The 26,549-nt window shown below is 42.1% G+C and overlaps 3 protein-coding genes across 17 annotated transcripts; 1 reads left to right on the top strand and 2 right to left on the bottom strand.

Annotated features, from left to right (window-relative positions):
* Positions 1–829: 829 nt before the first annotated feature.
* On the bottom strand, positions 830–8,804 carry plcxd2 (phosphatidylinositol-specific phospholipase C, X domain containing 2). Of its 3 annotated transcripts, none has more exons than XM_037079270.1 (8): positions 8,733–8,804; positions 7,195–7,331; positions 6,890–7,009; positions 6,248–6,301; positions 5,982–6,137; positions 4,762–4,872; positions 4,387–4,517; positions 830–2,354 (listed from the first exon to the last, which is right to left on the bottom strand). In XM_037079270.1, the coding sequence occupies exons 2-8, from the start codon at positions 7,243–7,245 to the stop codon at positions 2,195–2,197; spliced, it is 783 nt and encodes a 260-aa protein (XP_036935165.1). In that variant the 5' UTR covers positions 7,246–7,331; positions 8,733–8,804; the 3' UTR covers positions 830–2,194. The 3 variants fall into 3 exon arrangements, with proteins under 3 accessions (XP_036935165.1, XP_036935164.1, XP_036935163.1); XM_037079269.1 differs by lacking the exon at positions 8,733–8,804 and adding an exon at positions 8,433–8,578; XM_037079268.1 differs by lacking the exon at positions 8,733–8,804 and adding an exon at positions 7,560–8,285.
* A 139-nt stretch (positions 8,805–8,943) lies between these two features.
* On the top strand, positions 8,944–26,545 carry mak (male germ cell-associated kinase). 12 transcript variants are annotated; one of them, XM_037079249.1, is made up of 17 exons: positions 8,944–9,100; positions 10,881–11,304; positions 12,753–12,807; positions 13,132–13,253; positions 14,343–14,425; positions 14,821–14,953; positions 15,132–15,303; positions 15,497–15,664; positions 16,257–16,571; positions 16,822–17,036; positions 17,378–17,517; positions 17,660–17,806; positions 18,962–19,048; positions 19,747–19,866; positions 20,163–20,255; positions 20,531–20,706; positions 26,529–26,545. In XM_037079249.1, the coding sequence occupies exons 2-16, from the start codon at positions 11,201–11,203 to the stop codon at positions 20,689–20,691; spliced, it is 2,115 nt and encodes a 704-aa protein (XP_036935144.1). In that variant the 5' UTR covers positions 8,944–9,100; positions 10,881–11,200; the 3' UTR covers positions 20,692–20,706; positions 26,529–26,545. The 12 variants fall into 12 exon arrangements, with proteins under 12 accessions (XP_036935144.1, XP_036935143.1, XP_036935149.1 ...); XM_037079248.1 differs by lacking the exon at positions 26,529–26,545 and adding an exon at positions 20,895–21,369; XM_037079254.1 differs by lacking the exon at positions 26,529–26,545 and adding an exon at positions 12,114–12,261 and having other exon boundaries at positions 20,531–21,369.
* Positions 21,411–23,186, bottom strand: tmem14ca (transmembrane protein 14Ca). Of its 2 annotated transcripts, none has more exons than XM_037079272.1 (5): positions 23,057–23,186; positions 22,478–22,562; positions 21,950–22,051; positions 21,736–21,823; positions 21,411–21,618 (listed from the first exon to the last, which is right to left on the bottom strand). In XM_037079272.1, the coding sequence occupies exons 2-5, from the start codon at positions 22,551–22,553 to the stop codon at positions 21,561–21,563; spliced, it is 324 nt and encodes a 107-aa protein (XP_036935167.1). In that variant the 5' UTR covers positions 22,554–22,562; positions 23,057–23,186; the 3' UTR covers positions 21,411–21,560. The 2 variants fall into 2 exon arrangements, with proteins under 2 accessions (XP_036935167.1, XP_036935166.1); XM_037079271.1 differs by lacking the exon at positions 23,057–23,186 and adding an exon at positions 22,667–22,965.
* Positions 26,546–26,549: the final 4 nt, after the last annotated feature.

The following is a 26,549-nucleotide window of genomic DNA, read 5'->3' as shown; positions in this document are numbered from 1 at the left end:
CTGCTCTCCGCTCTCCCATTTGCCTGCTGTGGTATGCGTAATTACTCGACAATTAAAGTGCCTGTAACTGTGAGTGTGTGCTTGGTGACCACGCTCAGCCATGTCAACAATGCGGCCTGGATGGAACAGTCAATTTCACACAAGTGAGTCAAAGGCAGAGGGCAGAGTTGATATGAAAAGAAAACATTGTTACTCTACTGAAGGGGAAAAAAAAAATAATAATCAGCTGTTCCGATAACTCTTCTTCTCCATTTTGAACTTTCTCCTTCTTTCCTCTCCGCTGTGTAAATCACTTCTGCCGTCCCACTCGTTCCCTACTCTGACCGCAGGAATGCAGCAGCGACTGTCACTGCACTACTGTCTGTTATGCATAGTAATCAGTGGGTCCATGAGGCACACACACACACACACACGCAAACACACAAACAGGAACACACACAGATGCAGAGTTTAAAGAGTCGGTGCAGACTTGACACATGCCACACGTGGTCATATACTCTACCCTGAACGCTCTTCTGTACATTCCCACACATGCTTTTTACTGCTTTCTATTTCTGAACAACAATGTCAGTGAAAAAATACTGAGCAAAAATACTGTGAACACAAACATTCATAGACATGTAAATGTATGGTTATGTGTGTTTTATGACATTTGTGACACATATTTGGCTTTCACTCTGCAATTTCCTCCTAAAGGTGCCACTGTTTTTAAACTATACAACCAAGCTATGAGTACAGAGACAGTGTTGGCACAGTGGGCTCCTCTTCCATGCCTCTTGACTTTGCTTAAGATAGAAACAAAAATACTGCAACCCTACTATTATTGGAATGAGTTTTAAAAAAAAAACCCAGATTTCGCTCATTTAGCACATTTTTTTAGCACAAGCTCTTAAATTCTTTTACAAAATATTGCATTTATTAGGAGTCTGTACACCAAAGATTTGTCCCAATCACCTTTCTTTATAATATCTATTGTGTAGGCAAGTTCCAACGAAGGCAGTACCTAAAATACCTGTACAGTACATGAAGAATTTCACAAAGCAAAAGGTACAAAAATAGCTAGCTTTAACTATAATTTTAAAAACAACCTGTGTTGTGATCAGAACACTGAAAAACAAAAGGATAACATTTGTCACAGCTGATGTTGAAACCATAGAAGTTAATCTCTGGGACTGTGGCGGCTGTGACTGACCTGTGCTGAATTGTAATTAGACAGCAGTATGTGATATATTTCCAGATTTCACCCACACTTGAACGTAGGAAAAGGAATCCAGAAATGAAGCCATCCATGGCTGTGGGATGACTGATGTGACCTTATGATGATTATGGTAAAACAAAAATGCCACTGGGCATTCCCTGTGGTCTGTGATCTCAGCTGCAGCTTCTTTCCGTCTTTTTTAATGTTGTGCATGATGCTGCGGCTGACAGACTGAGTCAGTTGATGAGTTCCCATAACTATGAACTTTCAGAGCAGGAATGCTCAACGTATGTCCAGTTGACAAGGGCATCTGGCCTACATGAGAGTGCTAGGAGGCCCACCAACCCTTTTCTCATTAACAGTTAAAATAAATTGATTGATGGTTTGACCCATTCATACATTTAGTGTAAATCTCTACACCTACCCTCACTGACCTAGACAGCAGAAGGTGGCTAAACATAGCTATTGTTTAATAACCTTTGAACTGCTAATCCTAATGTGCTTTAAAACTTATGCGAAGTGGAGTTCCTCAGCTTGGTATTAAACGTCTTGTTTGGGCATTAAGGGGCTCCATAACGATCATGATGATGTCATCACGTGCTGTAGCACTCATCTAGAAAACTCACTTAGTTTTCTTCTTCTGGGCCATCACTGAAAAACCCCATGGATAATTTCATGATTAATGCCCGGAACCTGCTTAGGAAAGATGTGGACAAAAGTTCACGTGGAAGTCTTGAACACTCAAATACACCTTTTTCAATTAAAAAATCTAAACTTCCCGTGGTTCTGTCTGAGCTCACAGTATAATGAATTCATGTTATAAATCATTATCAAACCAAACTTCATAGAATGCTTTTCAGAAACAAATTCCCAGTACCCCAGCATTACGTAACAACTATAACCCAACAACGGGGGAAAAATCTACCAGTCCGAACTCCCTCCTCCTCCTCCATCCTGCAGGTCAGCACACTGCAAGTGCTGTTGTGCCGACATGTGTCATCTTGCTTTGTGTCCCTGTTCAGACAACAGCAGGTTGTTCAGTTTGATGACGATGTTGGCAAAGTCTGTGAGGTCCACAAAGTCAGAGGTGATGATGTTGACCCCGTCCACCCCCGGCCTCTGGGCCTCGACCCAGGACATGATGGTTGGCAGGTTTCTGGAACCAAAAGGGAAGAGTTTGTATTAGATGGCGAAACGAACATCCTGTTACTTACATTTGAATTGAAACTGATTCCCTGACCTCGCAAGGGATATGTCCCGAGCCAAGTTTCTGTCTCTGTGAGGTTTATGGTTATGGCTATAACGTTGCTAAAGTCTGCTCAGATGTTCCTTGGCTGAATATCAAGCTATCAACCAAATTTCATGAAAAGATGCTGATAAGGATTTTAGATACAGCATCGTGATGTTGGAGAAAACAGATCCGACTGAAGAAAAGTGAAAGGGAGTGATGTTTGTGTCTGTCTGTCAGTGGTCGACTGGCTCGCCAGTATTGTCTCAAAATCACTGCTTTGCATTCAAAACACTTTCTGTTTTTGGTTCTCGGCACAGACGCACACACATGCAGGCAAACACACACGCCACGACTCTGTCGCCGTATCACTTCTAACACCCTAAAATTCTCCACTACGCTTGAGCCGCCAGCAGAACAAAACCAGGAAGTCAGAATGTTTAGCCAGTGGTGATAAACAATCCCATTTCCTTGGAAGTGCAAAATTAGGCCACCTCCTGTCTCGCCAGAGCGTCCCTTCATGAGTTTTATACGCCAGTGACGGTGGCTGTTTCTAGCATGTAAGGGCTTGGTGGGTATGTACTCTAAGTCAGGATTTCCTCTGTCAATTTCCACTTCAATCTTAGGCTCAACGAGCGAGATGGCTGCTAACGTTTGTGCAAATAATTTAGTCCTTTCTTAGGAAGTAAGATCTCTTATCTGTGAGATGAAATGTGTTTCTGTTTGATCCCCTATAGTTTGGATATGGATAAAGAGGATTAAAGCTAGGGGTGGTTGTGGCTCAGCAGGTAGAGCAGGTTGGCTAGTAATCGGAAGGTCGCTGGTTCAAATCCCAGCTCTCCCGGGCTGATGATAGATGGATTAAAGCTAATCCTTACTGTAATCAAGTAAAGTGATAGAATATTGTCATAAAGATGCATGCATGTTGTAGTTTGTTAAGTTATACATATTTGAACACACTCACCCACATTGGACAACATTCTCATAGGTATATGTGTGTTATGATGTTGTGTAGCTGCGTATGGGGTTATTCTGTAGCACCGTGGTGTTACTTGCATGTGATTTAACGAAGGTAAACACACACTGCACTGTAGCACGGCACAGCTTATTCATGGTTTTCCAATTTATCTAAAGGTCCAGTGTGTAGGATTTAGTGGCATCTAGTGGCATGGTTGCAGATTGCAACCAACTGAATACTCCTCATCTCATCCTCACCTACGGTGGCAACTAACAAAAAGGCCCACTCATGAGCCAGTGCTTGGTTTGTCTGTTGTGGGCTACCACAGAAGCATGACAGATAGGAATAGGACACACACCCTTTGTAGAAATTAAAGGCTCATTCTAAAGTTATAAAACACAATAATTCTTAGTTTCAGGTGATCATACTTTAATTAAGCACAATAATGATTGTTAGATTACATATTTTTCAATAGATCCTCATAAATCTTGAACACTGGATGTTAAATATACTGAAGAAGTTTTTCGTACAGTATAGATAAGCTGTGCACAACAAATACTCTAGGAATTGCTTGTAAAAATTCAGAGCTAAATGAAAGAGAAGGATTCATTAAAATGGCTTATTTCTATTACATGCCCTGTTTTGGTCTTACTGAGCATTCAGCGCTGACATGAAAACAGGTCCCCAAATTCTCCTTTTCCCCTGTCATGGCCATGTGCAAACCTGGCAACCCTGCAGACATCTACTGCATTTACTGTACTGCCCTCTACTGGTCTCAGGTTCGAGAGTTGAGCACGAAAGTAGAGGACGAGATTTGAAGATGCAGGAGCACATGCACTCTCACTATTTTGACAAAAGCAAGTTGTACGAAAAAACTAATGTTTTAAAACCAGCAAACACATTTGCCATACCAATTATCTAATTTTATCCATATATCTAAAATACCCCACCACACCCTCCTCAGACAAAACCTCCCCAAAACACCCATATTTAGTCACTGACCTCTCCACCAGGTAGCTACGTAGCCCCCAGACCAGGCCCTTGGCCACTGTGTTGACCCTGGGTGTGAGGATGGCCTGAGACACATGGAAGGAGCCCTGCTTAGCTCTTTGCTTCAGTGTACTTTCCAGGAACTAGACAGGAGAATGTCAAACAAAAACACAACAGTCTAATGTAAATCACCCCTTCATGTGAGATCTTTGGAGACATAACTTTGTAAATAAGATGTCTCAGATAGAAAGAGCAAAGCGGTGAAAGGAAAAGCAAGGACAAGATGCATAAAGAAACAGTGATAATGAAATGAAGCGAATTAGATGAAAGACATGTGTGCGCGTTCTGGTAAATTGTTATCACAGCCAGGGTTTGAACGTTTCTGACCTGTAGGAGCTTGTTAGGCTCGGTGGTGTTGGCCCAGGGTGCAGGGATCTTGTTGCCAGGCCACATGACGGAGATGCCCTGAGCTGTTGGATGATGGTAGAACACAATCACCTGAGGAGCGAAGAATAATGAAAGTTGTGAGTAGGTATGTTCAAAAGGCTAAAGAATGAAAGCTCACTGTAGAATCATCCACAGCCCAGCATTAACAGCATTGTCTCATTGGAAACACAGACCTGAATATCCCAATGGAGCAACTGTGACAATTTTGTTTAAATTTTATAAACACTTTTGATTCGTCTACTCTTTTTCACAGTGATTCAGCAGTGAAACAATGAGAGTAGTGACTGGGCTTCAGTGCACTCTACACAGTCTCTCCCTCTCTCTCCTTCTCCCTTGCCAACTAAGCCAGTCACAGATTAGGGTCATAGGAACAGGAATTCAACTGATAGTATTGACACAGGCAGGCACCTACAACCATCCCGACATGACATTAAGATGCATGTCAGCATGGCTTTCTCCTTTCTATATATGTAATATATCACAATATATATACCTTATTACTTTTCTACCTTTTATTTTTTTATGTTCCTTTTAATATATTGCATTGCTTTATACCCTGCAAAATAATCTCTTACAGATCGTATAAGAACAATAATTGTCTTGGAAATTGTGAAAAAATGAAGACTGTGTGAGACCTGTGCAGGATAAGGATAAGGGTGCGATAAGAAATGTAAAGGAAGGGCAGAGTGAGAATGAGAGAGACAGTTCAAGCAAAGGGAGAGAAATATGACGGAAAGAGAAAAGGAAAGTGCGAGAAAACAAAGCGTAAAAGGTAAACGCCACGAAAGGAGGGAGGCGGCTCGGTGTTAATGGGATGATGCTCACCACTAATTCCTGTCCAGGAGAGTCACAGGCGACAGGGATTACCTGACCACAGGAGTTAAGTGGGCCTTCGGATAAACTCACACCTGCATTGCTTTTACTCGCCCGTGTGTGCTGTATGTATATGCACATATGCTGCATAATCAATAGACAGCATTCCCTAGATGCTGATTATAATCTTTTATCTCCTGCAAAGACTATAAAATCCAGGTGGAAATAGCTTTCTCTGGAATGATTAAGGAGTTTTTATTGATCAGAGATCACTGGAGTCTCTAAAAATGGGTTTGATGAGCAGTGCTCTAGGTTAGTCCACTTTCCCCCGTGCGTTCTGATGTCACCTGATATTTCTTGGCCCAGAGGTAATCCAGAGTGATGGCCTCCACTGCACAGTTGTGACAAAGCTTGCTGCCAAACACCTCCTGGAGCATGGTGATGAGGTGCACATGATGCTCCGGGCCCATTGCATAGTGGTGGTTGAAGTCTAGAAACACTATCTAAATCAATCAAACATCCAAATCATTCCGTGAGTGGGACAAAAAGATCCATCTATAATAACACTAACTATTTGTTAAAAAAACCCCAAAAAATCCAAATGGCGTCCCACCTCTTTCCTGTGTCTGCTTAAGAAGGAGTTTATTTCTAACAAGCCGTCCTGAACCTTCGGAGGAGAACAGATGGAGAAGTTGGAGGTCATTTGTACTGATGCAAAAAGGCTACTTCTCACAGTCTTAGTCAGGATTTTAAAGCGCCAAATGCCTCACCGACGAGTGGAATTCAAAACACCATTACAATGCGGCCATGAAATAGCTCACGACACGTGCAGTCAAAAACTGTGTCATACAGGGAACAGGAGCATGTCAGGATGACCCATTTCAGAGGAGGGATGTTTACAACCAAACTCACAACCTTTGATCCCTGTGCACGGCCACCTCCACCCCATGACTAACAAACAGCATCAGCCGGGGACTAACAGCACAATACTGAGAAAACAAGACCACTGTTCAAGTTCCTGCTGTTATACGAGACAAATTAAACTAGAAACAGCTGAATGCGCTGAAGTATTTGAAGCAACGTTTTGATCATTTCAGGACAAGAGACATCGGATCTAGAAAGAGAAGAACATTCACCGGTGATGTCAGATTGTAGCAGCAGGTTGTAATACATGATGATAAAGTACAGAGAGGCATGCACAGTGGCCACAGTGATAAGCGTTTAAACGTCAGAGAATATTTACTCCACTGCTCACCTTGTGGCCGAACAGGCCGTGGATGAAGTAGATCTCATTTCCAGCCTCGCCTGGTTTGGAGGAGACCCTGAGATCAAAGTAGCGGATTCCTGCATCCAACTGCTCTTTAAATGTCAGATTCTAGGAACACACACATTGTGTATTATACATCACACCTGGCAACACAATGCAACACATCTGTTATTGTGTGAAATGCACATACATCAAAAATCTGCCCAGAATATGTCATTACAAACGTGATCTATAAACTGCCTGGCTCCCCAGATGGTGGGGGTTTGGACACGGCACGGATCTGAGCTCAGTACCTGGGTCATGGACCACTTCACCATGACTTTCTTGGCCACGACGCTGAACATGGTGGCCAGGTACTTCACAAATGGCTTCTGGTCGGGGCCCACAGGAGCATTCACGTCCACCCAGTAGGTAAAAGAATCGTGAGAACCTGGAAGAAAGAGGATGGTGATGACAAGTGAAAAAAGAAAGAAAGAGCTGATCTGTATGTATATAGCCTATTTTATTTGATAACATGTTCAATATATGGCGGTATCAATATCACATTCTTCCCAGAATTGTAAATCTGCTATCCTTTCAGGGGTATAAATCCAGGTGTGACGGACAGATGAATGCGCAGCGGAGAGGCCAAACATCTTTACGCACGACGTCCTCTCACCTGGCACGGCGAGGTGCTTGAGGGGCATGGCACTGAGCTTGGGGGGGAGCGAGCCCATCCAGTCTGCATTGACATTGCCGATCCCCGCCGGTCGGGTCTTCATGTCAGAAACAGCCTGTCGGCAAACCGCCCCCCTCAGGAAACCGCCCTCTGGTGCAGACGCAGTCCCGGTGCCAGATTCCCGTGCGCTCCCAGCAGGCAAAAACTACCACGGATCATCCTGTAACGTCGCTGTTGATCTTTATAAAAGACAGGTTCAAAAGGCCTTCCGACTACCAGATCGAGCGTGACCCGTTTCCTCGCCCGGTTACCGGCGGGTTACTGCACGGCGTCGCGGTGCGCTGCGCTCCAACCGACATCCATCGACAAGACCGGCGAGTGACTAACGACGCTGATAATCCTCTTAGAGCACAATTCCACTTGTTATCTCCCCCTTCTGCTGCTTCTTGGCTTAACCTGCCTCGTGTGTGTGTGTGTGTGTGAGAGAGGACCACCCACTGGACACACGCAAACACACGCACAAAAATAACAGGGTCGTCTCAAAGTGGTCTTAATAGCACGTTTGTCGTGCTTCACAGTCAGCAAAACGTGACGTGTAGACTGTACGGATGAATGCCTATGCAGCACTAATCAGCTCATGTGAATCATCTCATCCATGTGATGGAATGACACAACTATCTGTCAGTGCTCTCCAACAGGCTGATTCTCAAACTCCTGTGTGTTCAATCAGGCGCACTGATAAACCCTATTGGTGAGTTCATCACTTTTGTTACGCACGTTGCAACTGCTGTATATACCTGAGCTCCCTGTTACACATATTCACTTATATTAAATCATATTATAATATTCAAGTAACTTTTTGTTTTTCAGTACCTGAGATGTGTGTGTGTCTCCACAGCTGGCTCTTTGTGAATATATATAAAAAAGCACAGCTTCATAGCTCCATCTACCGGTGCAACACGTGAACTGCCACTGTTTCCAAAGAGGTTGTAAAGTACAGAGGTCACACTCCGTCACTTTTTTGTCATCCTGAACAAGTTGTGGATACTGTGGGAACAAATGACAGATACCTACGTACCTGCCGAACTATTTATAGAAAATGTAATTCAGAATTTGCTGTATTATAGAATATTAGCAAAATAGAATAAAGAAGAAATAATGAATAAATCTCACTTGCAGCTGTAGTTCTCGCTTCATGTAGTTCAATTTATTGATTTAATAATATAGGAACATGTTTATGGAGCTAAAATAACAGAATACACTACTTCTGTCAATCGTCAAATTAATTTATCAAAATCAACCTCAGTTGAATGCAGGTTTTAGACTTCCGCACTCCCACAAAGCATTGCGCTCGCACGCACCGCTTGTCACCTGGCAGGCGTCGCGTTTTTTTGTGTACGTTTCCATGGGAAGCAGTTACACACACACACACACACACACACGCCTCTGGGTTCAGATATTACGCGAGTTTTATCGGAACAAACGTCGTGCTGTCAGCTGGCACAGACAGAAGACGAGGAAAGGAGCTACACACCTAAATGGTGAGTTTAAAAGTTTAAGAGAAAGACGGGGGGGAGGGTGAAACAGGTCTGGACTGGACGAACATGGCTGAGGAGCTGAACTGTCAAAGCTGACATGTCAACAGCAAATGTTTCTCTGTCCCATCTCACTTTTCTGATAAACTGCACCGTGTGTTTAACAGAGGCTAAGCTACTTCACCAAAACTGTTATTTTTGCAGTTAGGTTCGTCAGTCACTGTTTGCGTTTCATGGATATATCCTGCTGTGTGCTGAATGTGTGTGACAGTAGACTTATGGGAAACAGAGTTTACATTTACATAAATTATGATGATGAATTCATCTTACTTTGTCTCCCCCCCACTGTCAGGTTAGTGTCCACGTGTGTTTTCAATAAAATTAACCTTGGGTGGCTTCCTAATGTCATGTGGCCTGGCTACATCTTAATTCCCTTTAAATCCCTCCACAACAGATTGCCATATGTGAAAGCTGAGAGCAGGCCAGCAGTCCGCTGGCCGGCCTCTCCACTTGTCCCGTTGCTTATTGTTTCAGCGAGACTTCAGTCAAAAAGGGTTTTGTTTAGAGAAGTCATTTCTACTTTGCAGGAGAGGGGAAGAAAAGAGGAGTCTATAAACAGTTTGCAGAAAGGATGGCAAATCTTTAAACATTTACATATTTGTAATTGTGCTGATGAATCGCTCATTAAGTCAGAGTCGCAGAGCTGGAAATTGTCTTTGGATGGGAACTCCTGGCCCCATTCGGTGATATAAACACTAAGCTCATTTTGTTTAGCGGCCCTTGGCTTACCTGCACCTAAATACAGCAGGTCAACACTCAATGATACAGATTCTACTGACTCACCACACGCATGGAAATAGCTGACGCCAGCTCACACTCCAAAAGGTTAGGCTTTCATTTCTCATTATTTGCAAGCTCAGGTCTTTGACAGTGCGCCACATTGAACTGAATGAGATTTTACCCTTAAAGATGATGGAATATAATGTCTGGAATACATTTGGATACTGTTATTGCATTGGTTTTACCGTTGAAACTCTGAATTTGTGAAAGCTATATATTGATTCATATTCAATTACTGGAATGTTATGATCTGTGTTTTTTGGGCCATTCTTTCTCTGGGTCTTCCAGAAACTGCACAAGCTCTGGACAACTCAACATTAATCCTCCATGCAAAAGGATAAAGCTTAAAAGGTTTCAGGAGGGCTTCCCAGTTTACGCTGTTGTCTCTATTAGACATGAGCATGATGTGAAATAAATGTTGATCTGACACAGTATAATTTAGGAAAACAGTTAGAGCAGCATGTCGTAATCTTAAACAAAACGGTGGACAGCCATATTTTTAGGAAGACCAAGTATACCAGTTTCACCTAAGTCTGACAACTGCTTTGTTTTTGTTGCTATCATTTCTTAAAAAGTCCTGAATGTACAACATAATAATGTGATGGCTGTGGCCTGTGTCAGATCCTCTTGCCAGGCAGGTAGTGGATGCCGGTCAGCATGATGGTGATGTAACATCCTATTTACATCCCTGTAGGCCTAATCTGCCTAAGGCTGGCTGTGTCATCTCCCTTGGGTGGTCATGTTGGAGCCTCCTACTAGTGAGACACACACCTAATCCTCCTCACGGACGAAAAAAACAAGAAGTGGTCCTCGCTTACATTTGTTTTCAGATCTCTTAGAAATCTTTTGGGGGGTTTTGAGGATCGGGTAAAGCTTCAAAAGGCTGTCCGATTTATTGTATTTATAGTCGCTGCTGCTGATCTGCATGTCTTTTCTGTCACTGAAGGATTGCAAAGGCACAGTGTCAACTGTTGGCTGACCTACATCACCAGGATCCAACCTTTCCAACAAGGGATCAGGCGCTGCAAGATGAGTTTTGAACTTAAAGAATCGGTGAGCGTCGTCACATACTGGCCGGCTGACAATATTTCCTCCTGGGTAAAGAAGGACTGAATTCTTCCTGAGAGGCTGGTGCAACGAGGACGTCTCTCCAGCAGAAGGGGACAGGAAATGGGAGAGATAATTGATTGATGAATCAGCGTTGTGTTCCCAAAACTCTTTTTATAAATAAGGAAAGTTAACAAGCTGATGAAACCGTCTTGAGAGATGATGAATCGTTACACCACCCTGAGACAGCTGGGTGATGGCACCTATGGCAGTGTGCTTATGGGGAGAAGCAACGAATCTGGAGAATTGGTAGCTATAAAGAGGTGAGGATATGGATTTTTTTTTTTTTACTTGTTTTGTCTGAATATTTAAAATGTTGCATCTCATTGTTAGAGTATGGCAAAACCGACATATAGATTTTGTGATATAGCTTAAATGTCGTCTTGTCTAGTTTTAAAGTCTGATTTACATTAAATTAAGGTTATACAATTCCATGAACCTATAGTGTTGACTGTTTTAGTTAACGACATTCGTGGTTATTAAACTATATCAACTTATCAACAATCAAAATCTCTCAAACATGGCTTTCAAACACTTGACAGATGTAGCAAGGGTAGGCATTTTACAGTTTAAAAATAACTTTAGTGTCTAAAATGACACTAAAATAGCGCACTGATGTCAAACATTGGGAATTTAATACATATGAATTACCCAAGCATCTTTTACTGCATTTAAATCTTTCTCAAAAATTGTTTTCCTACCTGCCCACATCGGACAGCATGTACAGTTGTACACGATACTGATATATCTATGATCCGTATGATCGATATGTTGGCCTGACTTGCACCAATAATAATCCCCAAAATATCATCTCATTATTAGGGCAAGAAAATATAAAAATGCTATAATATAAAAGTATTGTATACAAATGTTGTGATTATTCTATTATTATATTCTACTACAGAGAGTATGTCATGTCTTTTAGGGTCCATTGTGTGGTATTGGGTGGCATCTAGTGGTTGCACTGGATAAAGATCATACTAATAAACAAAAGAAAATATAGGCCAAAGGCTCCTGGTTTCCGGCCATCACCAGGGCAAACAAACTAGCTTACACGCCTTTGTTTCAGCAGCATGGCAGCAGGGCTCAATAATAGATGAGAAACCGGGGAGATGCGTCCACTGGTTGATCATTTGGTTACCATGCAAGACAATACATGCGGTGACGGTGAAAGGGAGTGAAAGTACAAGGAGTGTGTCGGGTTGCTGACATTGTTGAAGGTACGACTGAAAACTGGCAACAGCCCAGAGAGGAGAAACAGATATGTGCAAGTTCTGTAATTCTTACATAATTCCAGATGGAGGGAGACGTAATGCTGATCAGAGAAGATAAGTCATCCTAGACGTGTTCCATATACCAGCACGTAGCAGCACACACTGTGATAAAACTTAGGATGGAATACATTGTCTGAGTAATGATATATGTTACTTGATTCAAGTAGGAAAAATCATGATCTAGTTTAGAGTATGAACTTACTTCATTTTCGAATCCAAAGCTTTGGCTGCTTTTGTTCTTCCGATGAAATGAACTGAAATTCGAGACGCCTCATGAAAACTGAATTATTGATGGAGACATACAAAGGAATTTTGCAAAGATAGGAACTCTACTGTATGTCAGAGTTAACATATAAGGCCTGTCTTCTATTCTTTGGTTGATGCAAGTATGATCCTTGCTCCAAATCAATGTGCTGTTTTGATTTTTTTGTTTGCAGAATGAAGAGGAAGTTTTATTCATGGGAAGAATGTATGAACCTGAGAGAGGTGAAGGTAAGGAGGGCGATACTACGGGCAGGTTATGGGACATTTTTCTGCAGCAGAACTTCTAGTAATTGGCAACAGCAAGAGGCATGAGATGAGAATCAAGTCAAATTTTCCTTGAGAAGTGATGCTGTGTGATTTAAGCAACAATGTGCACCTTATAATTATGTCTCTTACAAACTGAAGCTAACTGCCTGATCAGTATTCCTGCTCTCTTGTACTGCCTGATTCATAATTGCAAACATTTAACATCATTGTATGACAGTTCTATGTTTATCTCAGTTATAAACCTGCTATTACATTCCTACTTTTTCCCATAATTTGTCACACCAGTCACTGAAGAAGCTGAACCATGCAAATGTGGTGAAGCTGAAGGAAGTAATCAGGGAGAATGATCACCTCTACTTTGTCTTTGAGTATATGAAGGAGAACCTCTACCAGCTTATGAAGGACAGGTGAGAAGATTAATGTTCAACAATGCAAATGTTCATACAAGGTGTATTACACTGTAGTCTAGTTTGGCCATTACCACAACACAAAGTTTACAGATGTTATCATCTGGACAGGAGCCTTCCTGTTGAAGCTTGAAACATGGCCAGATTAGAAACATGATATTCTGATAGAATTTGAATGATCTGATTGGATCCAATGGTTTTCAGTGAATCACATTTCTGTCACCATGCTCTCAAGATGTTGCACTTGCCCTGCTTTTGGCTCTCCCTTACACCCAGCTGCCATTGAAAAACACCACCTCTGGGGGAAGCTCTAATGTTTTTGCTAGTTTACAAACCCCAGGTGTGTTCACTGCACTTGCTTCACCTGGGAAAGACATAAAGCAGACAAGTCCAGGAAACGCCAATGTTTTTCAGCCAGTCAGTTTAGTGACTATATGTGTGCCTTGTTTTTCTAGAATAATATTCCATTTAGTGTATGAGTAGAAAGACCAAACATACTGCTGTTTATGTAATCGATGCTAACATTAGCAGGCTCATGAGAGTTCTATCAATTCTATGTTTACAGAAAAAAGTTGTTCCCTGAATCAGCTATACGAAACATAAGCTTTCAGATTTTACAAGGCCTGTCATTTATTCACAAACACGGTAGGTGTGCCGTGTTCCCTTCAAGCCTTGGAACTGAATGATAGTGGTTGCATGCTGCAAGATTCATTTAATGATTATTCAAGTCTAATAAGAAAACTGTAAAGTTGTGAAAGATGGAATATTGCAACCAAAGTCAGATGACTTGAAATGAATCTTGTAGTCTGTGAACCTTTCATGTCTGCCTCATCTACTGTAACTCCTTTTCTGAATTTCTATAATTAACAGATGTGTGGATGCTTCATATGTAGGGATGCATGTTTTAAAAATCTTACAGGAACTCAATCATACATTTGGCATGTTTAAATGCACAGAACCCACCCAGGCTTCCACACATTCAGAATGCATGTCCTCTCCAGGTCTTCTGCTTATTTTAACTGCTTTTCTTTCATTTCTCTTTTACCTCACTTTCCTTACTTTCCTGTCTCTTCTTTGCTCTGCTGCTAGAGAGAACAAGATGTTCTCAGAGAATGAAATTAGGAACATCCTGTTTCAAGTGCTATCTGGGTTGGTTTTTGTACATAAGCATGGTAAGAGGCCCTACTCTATCATTCTACTTAAAAGTTGCATGACTTTCCAGTTGTTGGTTGGAGTGTGTTTGATATTGTAAAAAGTCTTTCTTCCTGTGTGCCTACTAGGTGTAGTTATTAGATATGGTACATTATTTTATAATAACTTTATATCTCTAAGCCTTTTTATACTGTATATACAGATATGTTTGAATTTAATTTCACTAAAAAAAAAAAAAAAAGATGAAGTTGGTTGTTTTTGAAGTCTTTTCATCACGTTACATTCAAGCCGTATCTACAAATAGCTTCTTATGCAACTATTTTTAATTAGCATAATACATTTTAGGAAAATATAATGCCACCATTCAGAGTCCCCATCAAAAGCTGGCTTGAGCTTGGTATTAACCTCTCCACAGGTTTCTTTCATCGAGACATGAAGCCAGAGAATCTCCTGTGCATGGGCCCAGAGCTGGTCAAAATAGCAGATTTCGGACTGGCCAGAGAGATCCGCTCGAAACCTCCTTACACAGACTACGTATCAACGAGATGGTGAGAGCACTAGCCAGGCATCAGTAGCCATCTAAAACACAGAAGAACACCTATGCATCATTAAGAATGTGCTTGATTGCTTGTGAGTTCAAGCAGAAGAGAGCTTTCGCAAAATTCACAATATAGTGAACACAGTATAGTGTATAGATTTCTATATTTGAGTGTGTTCTCTGTCCAGGTACCGAGCTCCAGAAGTCCTGCTCAGGTCGTCTACCTACAGCTCTCCTATTGACTTGTGGGCCGTGGGCTGCATCATGGCAGAACTCTACACTCTCAGACCTCTTTTCCCTGGGAACAGTGAGGTGGACGAGATCTTTAAGATCTGTCAAGTCCTGGGCACTGTCAAAAAGGTGCGAAGGAACTGAATGTGAAAAGGTGGAAATGATTTAACTTCAGTCATTAGAGAGGGTTGTATCTGTTATTGTCCAAACTTGTCATGTGCTGAAATAAATTGAAATGAAATCCTCAATGATCTGATAATTTAAAGAAAATCTGTTGACCTGAACACAGTAATGAATAACCATGTCATTGTCTGTCCCCTAGACGGATTGGCCAGAGGGTTACCAACTGGCTTCTGCTATGAACTTCCGCTTCCCCCAGTGTGTGCCGACCCACCTGAAGACCCTCATCCCTAATGCCAGCAATGAAGCAATTGCCCTGATGAGGGACCTGCTGCAGTGGGACCCCAAGAAAAGACCGACTGCTGTACAGGTAGGCAAGATTGAGCCTCACGGTGGGTTTTAAAAATCTGAAGTCAAGGCTGGCACTACCTTTCCTGAGAGAAGCAATGTCCATGACAGTGTAGCACTCACCACTACATTCATTTTTAAAGTTAGCTGTGGTGCAAAGATTACATTATAATTCTATTATTAAATTTAGTAGTGCTTCATTCCCTTTGCCACTGATAAATGTTCTACCTCTGCTGGTGTGCTCTGTTTCATACGTGTTATGTACCGCATCACCAGGTAGTAAGATATAATTTACACCCAGGTGAGAGGGATGAATCACCCTTTGAGCCCTGTGTAGGAAACACCTTCTCAGCATGGGTGACAATGCTTTTCCATCCTCTGCTTACACAACTCCCAGGGTGCGATGCACATCTGTTTGGAGTTTGGATTAATTCAACATATGTACATACTCATTAAAAATCTGTAATTATTTGAACGGAGTAAAAAAAGATTTGAACTTATACAGGGTAAAAATTCCTTGACTCCAGTGTTACGGAGTATATATGGTGAATAGAGAAAGTACAAGAGAAAGTTTCCTGAATAATAATCTGCATTCCTGTCTTCTCCCTCTTTAGTCTCTACGTTACCCATACTTTCAGGTGGGCCAGATCTTAGGGCCTCGACCTCAGAGCCAGGAGGTAAAGAAGGTCCAGACCAGGCCTCAGGCCCAGAAGCAGGCCTCAGAGTCCAAAATTGAACCCCAGCAGTCTTCCTCTGATTCCAAAGCGTCTGCATCCTCCTCTAGAAATCAGCATCAGCATCAGCATCAGCATCAGCATCAACATCAGCATCAACATCAGCATCAACATCAGCATCAACATCAACATCAGCCTCTTCAGCAGATCCCCCTTCCTCAGACTGAGAGTAAACCAGCAGGCCTCAGCCATGCAGTGAGTGTCTTTATACAAATCAGACCCTTTTTTATTGTATTTATTATTTATCATGCAGGAAGGCCATCTTTACCATACACACACACACACACACACACACACACACAGATATATATATATATATATATATATATGAAGGAGTTCGACTGTTAAAACAATAAAAGTAGCAGAAAGCTAGAGTTAAGTTAGTAAGACAGATTTGATCAATTATAACTGTTTGTGTGGGTGGCTGTTGCATTGTCTTCTGCAGAAGGTAACATCGCTAGGCAGTGAGAACACAGTTGGTGGTGGTGGTGGTGGGATGGGGGCACTGAAGAGTGGCCGTCGTCGCTGGGGCCAGACGGTGGCCAAGACCACAGACAGCTGGGAGGAATCTGACCCCTCGGAAACCGCCGCATCCAACTCCAAGAAACCCAGCCTGGGGAACGCAGAGGAGGAGAGGAGCCTGAAGGAGCACCTCCCACAGTAAGTGCTGCAATGTCTGAACAGAAATGGATTGGCAATTTGACAGAGATTTAAGCATTGAGACTGAAGTTTTAGTTTTTTTTACTGCATTGCAGTGTACTAAAAATGTGGTTTAAATGTAGCCGTCTCAGGCATGATGCATTATTTAAGTTGACTCCGTTATTTGAGTCATGAAGCGTTTTATCACTGTCAGTTTATAAAATCATTTGTGAATGTACATGCAGTGTTTCTGATGTCTGTCTCAGGGCATCAACAGGAGTGGGATAAACAGTCAAGACATTGTATGATTTTTTTTTTTTTTTATTGGCACAGTCCTTTGAGTGTTTGGTTTCTCTTTTCAGGCCTAAGGAGCAGAAACCCCTGTACTCCTTCAGCACAGTTACTAAGTTACCCAACAATGTTAAGATTGGCCAAATCGACTCCAATCTCCCAGGATCTGCTGCACGGCAACACTATCTGAGCCAATCACGATACTTGCCAGGTAACATTACCAGGTGTATAAACAATCAAAACATCAAGTATTATCAAAAAGGCATTGGATCGTTCATAAAATTGCAACATGGTGATTTTTTTGTATTTTGTACTCTTGATTTTTGATCACAGATTTTCTCTGATTGCTTTAGGGTTGATCAGCAAGAATCCGACTTCTTCTGGAGATAAGGAGATGAGTGGTATGACGCTGCGTGACCTGTGGGAGAACTCCTCCAACACTGTAAACAAACCACTAGCTCCTATTGGAGGCGGATTATCTGTCGCCAGAGCCAACGCAGGTGAGGACTGATGTCTAATGAAGAGGTGGTAAGAGGTTTGATAGAGTGCGAAGTCGGTGGACGGAGTTAAGGTTTCCCGATTTCACTTTGTTAAATCTTTCAAATTTAGTTTTCTCCACGATGTAAGATACCAACTGTGCTTTCTGTCAACAGCTGTTAGAGTTCCGATAATGTAAAAGGGGAAATGATTAGTTGTGTTTTAGGATATTAATGGAAATGACTCTGCGATTAACAGAGATCCCAAACGACATCCAAAAGCAATTTGTCATAAAGAAAAAACAAAAAGACGAAAGCAAGTGTCCTGTTATACTAACTATACTAGTTGTTGTGTTTTTATTTTTTAGTGAATAATTAACTCTTTCTCAGAGTTTCTTTTACCCATTTCTGAACCATTGTACCCACTGCTGATTTACACCAGTTTCCGAATTGCACATAAAAATTTGCAGACTTGTAGTTTCCGAAGAAAACAAAACTCCTCCAGCTGCCCAGCAAAAATTCCATCTTCTTAAAAGTGTATACCAGCACGTTATACTGTATTTGGCAACAAAATTAGACAATAACCTGCTTATCCAGAGATACAAGCCATGGCAACGGTGTGTCTCGCCGTGCAGTGGAAACCTGGCGACTGTCAGTGTCACCCACTGTTACATAATATGACCTGTCCTCTTCTACGGGACGCACATGCTAATGATGCAGCTAATGCCTCCTGATCAGTAGTTATGGGGCCGTCGACCAGAGCCTTGGTAGGAGCGAGCCTAAGCGTCTGCGACTTTAGAGATGGGACACCTCTATAAATCATTTGTCATGTAGACAGACACACAATATGGGCCCCCGCTGTGCTCCCTCCTTCTGTCTCTTTCTTTCACCTTGTCTCCCTCTCTCCATTTCTTATTCATGAGATTAAGACCGTCGGTGTAAGATCAAGTGTTTCTTAAATGGCCCTCAGCTGCACCCCCCTGCTCATTTGTCCCAGCACTCACACCCACGTTTGTTTTGATACCACTCACCTGTTACTCATGAATACAACTTTTTTTTTTTTTTTTTGAAGCTATTATTGTCCTCTTAATTTTCTAATCCATTTCTCTGTTTTCTCTTTTTCCTTCGTCTCTGATTGCTTGCTTGCATGTTTCTTCTGCTTTTTTGCTGTGAGCCTAGAAGAGAATGCCTCGAAATCTGAGGAAAGCCCTCCGGAGAAAACTGTTGTTAAAGAAAGAATACTGGAGAAAATTGATCTCTCCAAAGGTATTTCATTTAGATGGCTCCATGTGGACAGTTTGGTTTTGTTTAACGGTTTTGAGCAATGACGTACGTTTAGATATCTCCGACTCCTCCGCTCTAAGTTGCTTGCTAAAGCTCTTTTATGTGTAAACGTTGTGGCTGTAGTTAGTGTGGCTGCCTCATGTATTCAACTAGCAACTTAACATGTGAAAGAGTACCCGCTGCTAAAGGCTCTGCAGGAGACAAGGGTACAAATACACAGTTTAGGCAGAGAACTAAGGACTCCAGTTGCTAAATAGATGGTAAATTGCACTACAACCACAACATCTTCACGAGGGAACAATGAGGCTTTTCACTAATTATACTGATAACCATCTGTGGCTGCTGCTGGAGCAGACCGATGGTGTCGCCGGGAAAGTTGAATGACTTCAATCACTTGATCTTAGTCGTCTGTTTGGGCCCTCAGTAGCTGTTGCATATGCAGCAACCACACACACAAATAATTAGAAACAATAAAGCTGAGTGTGAGAACTTCTATTGGGTGTGTTGATGTAAGTTTTCTTCATTTGTGTGTTTTTGTGTCTTTAAAAGGCGCACATTGTCTTCACTTTTATCACATAGCTACAAGCCCATTCTGGTTGGGTATCTTGAGGGCGTAGCAGTTAAACACATTACAAAATAAATGGTAAACATAATAAACTATGTATGCCTTCTCTTTTTAGGGAACTTTGTGAGCACCAAATACAACCTCTCCAGTGCCTACATGCCCTCATTCCAAAAGAAAGAGGTGGGCTCGGTGGGACAGAGGATCCAGCTTGCCCCTCTGGCCGGCCAGCACACAAGTAAGATTTTATTCCCTCTATGTAAAGCCCAGAGTAATTAAGATCACCGATAGCCTCCTCACATCCCCACTTACCCTGCTCAAAAAGCTGCACTTATCACCGAAATCTTCATCTTCACTTAACACAGTTTTCATGCCCGGTCAGAATCACCGCTCTCTTGTATGGTCATCCCACGCTCAACCGTTCGTGCTCCCCAAGTCTCTTTTCCTCTCTTCTGTTCATTTTCTGACTTGCAATATTTCCATCCAAGCTCTTATCTCACTGGACCTGTCTCTTCTCTTTCTTCACTCTTTCAGTCAATCTTTCCTCTCCCGATAATAAAAAAGACAAATCAAAATCCGCAAAGGCCAAGCCCGTATCCAGCTCGTCTTTGAGTGAAGCTAATGAAGGTATTGGCATTTTCTAATAGTCGTTATAAGGGTTGTTATTTATTATTTTTTTATGATCATGCTTGAGTTGTGTGTTCATATTTTAGAGATGAAAAGCTATCTTTCTGTATTGTTTTCCTTGATCATTGCTTTCTGTCTTACAATACCAGTTTTATCTTGATTCTCGGCATTCTGCATCATGTACAAATAAAGCTCTTCATAAAAACAGATACATGGCTGTATACGTATAGATGTATTGGAGATGGATTAACAGCCTGACTGGCATGTTCCTCCAGATTACGAGGGTTGGAAGAGGAGGGCAGACAGGGCTCAGATGAAGGGGAGCAGCTACTCAGCCTTGGGGAAAACCTCTGGGAATCTCCTGACCAGAGCTCCTGCCGCACAGCCGGTCCACGGCAGGGTGGACTGGACGTCCAAATATGGTGGAAATCGGTAGATCAGAAAGGAGATGGTACGAAGTGTGTATGAACTGTGTTTCCTAGTGGTACGTGTCACTGACTGAGGACATTAATCCCAGACTGAGTTTTAACCTCTCTCAAAGTCTATGTTCCCTGAAAATAATGACAAGGACCAATATTAAGGTAGGTTGTAGTAAGGTCACAAATGATGTAGTACATGACGACGTGTCATCCTTTTTAGGAGATGTTTTTATGCCACAATTGGATAGTTTTCTTCCTGGAGAGCCTGAGACAAGTAGGATGCTACTGTGAATGTGCAAGGAGTCTCTGTGTTTTGATGACTGTTGCCATGATGCTGAACCAAGATTCTGTCTGCAAGACAATCCCACTGTGTTCCTGAAGGAACCAGTGTGAGCCAATTAGTGTTCCGAGATTCAGATTTAAGTGTAGTTTTTTTTTTTTTACTTTAGTTTTTAATGTCAAGTATTGTTTTCCTGATGATAGTCATTCATTAACCCCTCCTCAGATGCATTAATCCTTGTGCTTTTGTTCGACATAGGTCAGTCATAAAAGAACAAACATCTGTGTAATGTCTATAAAATGGATTACTTCTACTTATTCTGATGATGTAGGACAACTGCACTCCTCTTTGTATTATGCAATGAAATAACTGAACATTTTGTAAGCATTTTATACCAATAAATACATGAAGGTTGTTACTGCATTCATTCATTCAGAAAAAACAAGACAAACATTCATATAAACAAGGTACTATATTTCATCCTTAAATATACAAGTTTTTTTTTTTTTTACAAAATCATTGATTAATGTTCAACAGTGAATGACGAACGTTGACAAGAAGCTCCTGAAACAGAAGATGGGCGCTCACTTCACAGTCTTCACTCCATTATGACTCCTGGGGTTTCTGGAGCAATGCCAGGCTGAGCTTTCCCACCATCAGGAGACTGGGACAGAACAGTAATATCAGACTTCATGCACAGCATGTGCATCAAGATAGGAATGGCGGTTCTTGACCTTAGAAAGACTTTGAGAAGCTTTAAAGTATGACAGTTTGGTTATACCTTGCTCCAGCCATCAAGCCTGCTGGCATGAACTTCCTGGATCCGTAGAACCTCTTTCCCATGACGCCGGTCAGTGCTCCTGATGTAGCTGCAGGACACCAAGAAAATGTGAACCCAAGAGACAAATTACTGTCCTAATTAAGAAACACTTTACCCAGTGTATCCCCATGCAAACGCATTGACAGCAAGCACAGTACAGTCTGAGTATACCAACCGAGGGACACCCAGATATTATTGGGGTCGTTGGAGATCTGGTAGGCGCCGAAGCCTGCGAGGCCGCCGAAGAGAAGCCCGGCAGCGAGAGAGGGGACACTGCCTGGAAGAAGTGAAACACAGCAGGTCAGCACCACCAAGCCCACAAGAATGAGGAGCATACAGATTTGTGAGAGTGACATTTAAGGTTAAAAGTGCAGAAGTGCAGTTTTTTTTTTTTTAATGGCGTGAATATTCAGCATATTATTAATGGATGTAATTGTTAGCTTCAGCCCAATAAGAAGGCCAATGATGTCAATTCGAAAAACTAAGATCGTCATTCAAATTCTACTTACTGAAGATTACCACAGGGGATGAGTTTATTTGCGATGCAGTGACGCTTAAAGAAAATCAAACAGGAAAAATACAATACAAAACAAAAACACCACAGCAATATCCTCATGATCTCAACACATTTGAACTAGCTGAAGATTGCAGGTGCCTTGACGTCATAACCTTACACCTCTCCCACACCTAACACAACACATACCTGCTTTCACATAGCCAATGGCTCCCCCGGATGCGATGAGGGCTGCGTATCCATACCCGACCCAATCCACAGACATGTTGAACACCTGTCGGGGTCACAGCGTGTGAGTGCGCAACAAAGTCAACGTGTGCTACAGCAGAGTCCCATACAACCCACACAGCCTCCTGTCGTGGACTTAACATTACTTACAGGTGGGAAAAAACGAGAAGGGCTGCCTGGCTGCTGCGGCACAGAGCTGTTACAGAAAACTAGCTGAGGCAACAGAAGATACAGAAACATTTTCCCGCCGTCACAAAGCTCGTCTCGTCTGTTTTTGACAATATATCGTTGCATGGTGGCCACACTGCGGGGGGCGTGTGTGTGTCTGGTGTCTTAGATAAGACTAACTGATGGCAGGAGCCTTATTAGCATGAGCACGACTAGCATCACAACACACGCAGGGAGCTTTAAGCACCTACTGCTGCACTCGTATACTCGAGTTAAGGAGATAAACGACATTGTCTGAATAAGAGTTACAGCTCTGAACGTCTAAAACTCTAAAATGTGAAACCGTGACGTACAAACGTAGCAACATACAACCTTGCTCTGTCAGTTTGTCCTCTGTCACTAGCGACGGCAGCTTGTTCCTCACCGGGCAGAGATTACTGGCGCACACGCTATAGGCGGCGAGGTGCCCGATGGGAAATGTAGGCGCCGATGCTTTGGGAGCAAGGTGCTGCGTTCTTGGGAGGCGGAATTTCTTCAAATATCATAATTACAATTAGTACATAATAGTAGCAAATAAAGCAAGGAATCAAGGGGGGATAAAAAGCGTTATTGTTTTTAATTCAGAAAAGAAAAAGTTTACCAATATGTGCACGTCTGCTCTAAATGCAGACAACAGAGCAGATTCCACGTGTTCTTATTCTTATTTATACATTATATGATTCTAATACTGTTTATATACATATTTAAAAAGGATACATTTAATTATAAAACGGAACTCTTTTGTTTTGTGTGTACGTTTGATAATTAATTTCAACATGTGTGTTAGTCATTCTATTTTTGACACACTCCCTAAAACTGGTTAAGTGCCCTTAAGCAAAGCATCCCCGTCTCCCATTCCCATCAGCAGAAAAAAAGAAAGTCATTTGCTTCTCATCTATGACAGCTTCTGTCGCTTGGAGATGAACGACCAGTGGTGACAATGAACCCTGTTAAGCAAAAAGTCATCATCAGCGCCCACCTGCAAACTCCAGAGCCACGACATGGCTCTGAGATTCAGTCTCAATTTACTGATCGGCCTTTAAACACATCCGGGACCAGACGCCAGAGTGGGCACTGGATTTATTTTATACGACCACAAGATGGCACCACAGGATCAGATTAAGCTGTTTTAAGACGCGCTGACGGTTCTTAAAACTTTAACTTGGCTTTATTTCATTTCATTATTTTGTTGTTGTTGTTGTTGTTTTGCTTCACGAACAGAAACAGTCTGCACAGAAGCAGGAGGAGGATACACAGAGGCTCACCTCTCGCTGCATCCGAATAAGTGATCTCAGCTTTCAGACGTTATTTCATTACCGTGAAAATGATCGGGTTTAGTTTTCCAAAGTGTGATTAAAGTTTATGGGAAAGTAAAGAGGGGTAAAAGTCAAAAAGCGAGGCTGAAATGAGACGTCTAATTGTGTAATGGTCAAATGATAAACAAACCTGACACTCTCCTCGATTTCGACCCGAGGGCCAGATATTTTTATTTGCCAGATTTCCACATGGCACCTCTGAACACCTGCTTTGTCGACCGGAGTCGGTTTGGCCGTTTCACTTTGAGGAATTCTCGCAGCTCACACGCTCTCATTTGGTTTTAATTACCTGCAATATTGTCTCAAACCCACCGGCGGCGCGTCCTGACGCTCATCCTGAAGGAAGGTGGCGCTAGAACACAAGTTATCACTCTTTGCAGCGCCGCGTTTTCATATGGGCCTGAAACCCCTCTGCTCGCTCAACAGACACCACTGTCATGAATATCACGCAGCCACACGGGGCTTCTGCTCCCTCGGCGGTGACGGGATGGTCACTGTCCTCAGCGGTCAGACGCGTCCAGCTGGTGCGAGTCTGCAGACAGGAATCAAAAAACAAAAAAAAGGAGGCCTCTCTTCAATGATGATTGTCCAACTTCTCCGTAAGTTGTGGGCCGAGGAATAACCCCCTCCCCTCACCGATCAATATTAGAAAAAACAACAAGGAAAAGCTTCCTTGAATGTTTCACAGCATTTTTGGCAAAGACAGCCTCCGTGCGTAAATTACGCACCGAGGTGTTTGTGTCTCAGCAAATTCACTTTTCGACCAGTGCCACACACAACACTCCCACCAAATTAATAATAATAATAATAATAATAATAATAATAATAATAATAATAATAATAATAATAATAATAATAATGTATTTTCTCCACACTGAGCGGCTGCATAAATGGCCTGAGGTGCAGCCGTTGCCGACGCCTATTAAAGAGAGCTCGCAGTTTTAGGGAGCTGAACGCTGCCCGGAGGCCCGGTGCTCTGGTGGAAGTGGTTGAAACCAAGCCCTAGACAAACAGGCTGGATATTCAAAAGGGACCCCGCTCTTGTCTGAGAGAAACCCACTCTCAGACAGCTCTGCTTTAAAAACTTACTCCTCCCTTAGTGCGCAGAGCCCCAAACAATATTTCTGATCCCCCATCACCATCCACCACCTCCCTCTCCTTTGTCCAGTCCTGGTGAGGTCTGTATAGCTGCAGGTATTGTGTGTGCAGTTAAAACGCGTCCGCCTTTGAAGTCAAAAAACATGAAGGCTTGTTTTAAATATTAACAGCGGGAAGAAAATCTATAGATTCAGTGTGGAATTATGCAAAACAAACAAATAATAATAAAAAAAGAGAAACAGAAGTAGGGGAGGATTTATTGGAGGAAATGCAAAACGGAGAGTCGAAAGTTTGCCCAGTATTCTGAGTGCATTAAAGCGCACATGTATATTAAGTGTATGATATAATATTAAGTGTGTGGTGCAGTGACGGAACCACGCAGCGCAGCTGTGTGTGCCGCGTCAGGAACTTAGAAGAGGAGAAACGAGGGTTCAAACTAGAGATTTGACCATTATCACCTCTTTGAGCGCACGTGTTGCTCTCTCTCTCTCTCTCTCTCTCTCTCTCTCTCTCTCTCTCTCTCTCTCTCTCTCTCTCTCTGTGTGTGTGTGTGTGTGTGTGTGTGTGTGTGTGTGTGTGTGAGAGGGAGAGCTCATTCGCTCCTGGCCGGAGGGGTCTACATAAGTATGTATTAGAAATAAACAGTGGATAAATAAATAATGAGCCTCACAATAGTGGGGTAGCTCTCTGAGTAGAAGTAATGATGTTGGCAGTTAACCTTCAAGTTTTTTCTTTCTTCCTTTCTCTCTCTCTCTTTTTTTTTTTAACTTGACACACTTTCACTGGAGAATTCGTGTTGTGGTTTTTGTTGTGTTTCGTAAAAGGCAAAAAAGTGAAGAAGAAAAAACAAAAACAAAGAATATATGGAAAGGTTCACTGGCCCACAGGAGGAGCAGATATTTGTTGAAGACGAACAGATTATTAAACAATTTAGGTTTTGCTCCTTCATTTTAAAGAAGGGATATTATCTTGTTGTAATAATGACATGTTGGCCAGAACTGTGGCATGACAGCTCACCTGTCTGCTGGTGTGCACAGTAACACTTCTCTCACTTGTTATACACAGCTAATTATTTTTGATGTTAATTCATCTGATGCACATAATTCGCCACTCTATTATATATGTTTTATATATGTTATACGATTATAAATACAATTACCTGCAAATATAATTACTGTTGGATAGTCTTTATTTATATCAATGGCTGTGGTGAGTGCTGGATGCTTTATCTTCTTCAAATAAGCGAGAAAAATAAAATGTTTTTTTTTCTTCTGTTTGTTCATTCTCATCATCTTTCTTGGATTAAAATCTCATCTCACTGACATTATAGACCAAACTGTGGCATCTCAGGCCTCTATTTCGCTTCTTTATTTTATTTTTTCCCCTCCCAGGTAGTCTCTGCCGTTTTCTCG

This window comes from Acanthopagrus latus, chromosome 19 (genome assembly GCF_904848185.1).
Source record: "Acanthopagrus latus isolate v.2019 chromosome 19, fAcaLat1.1, whole genome shotgun sequence".
Classification (NCBI taxonomy): domain Eukaryota; kingdom Metazoa; phylum Chordata; class Actinopteri; order Spariformes; family Sparidae; genus Acanthopagrus; species Acanthopagrus latus.
Note: the sequence above shows the minus strand (reverse complement) of the source record. Positions and strands in the feature narration are given on the sequence as shown.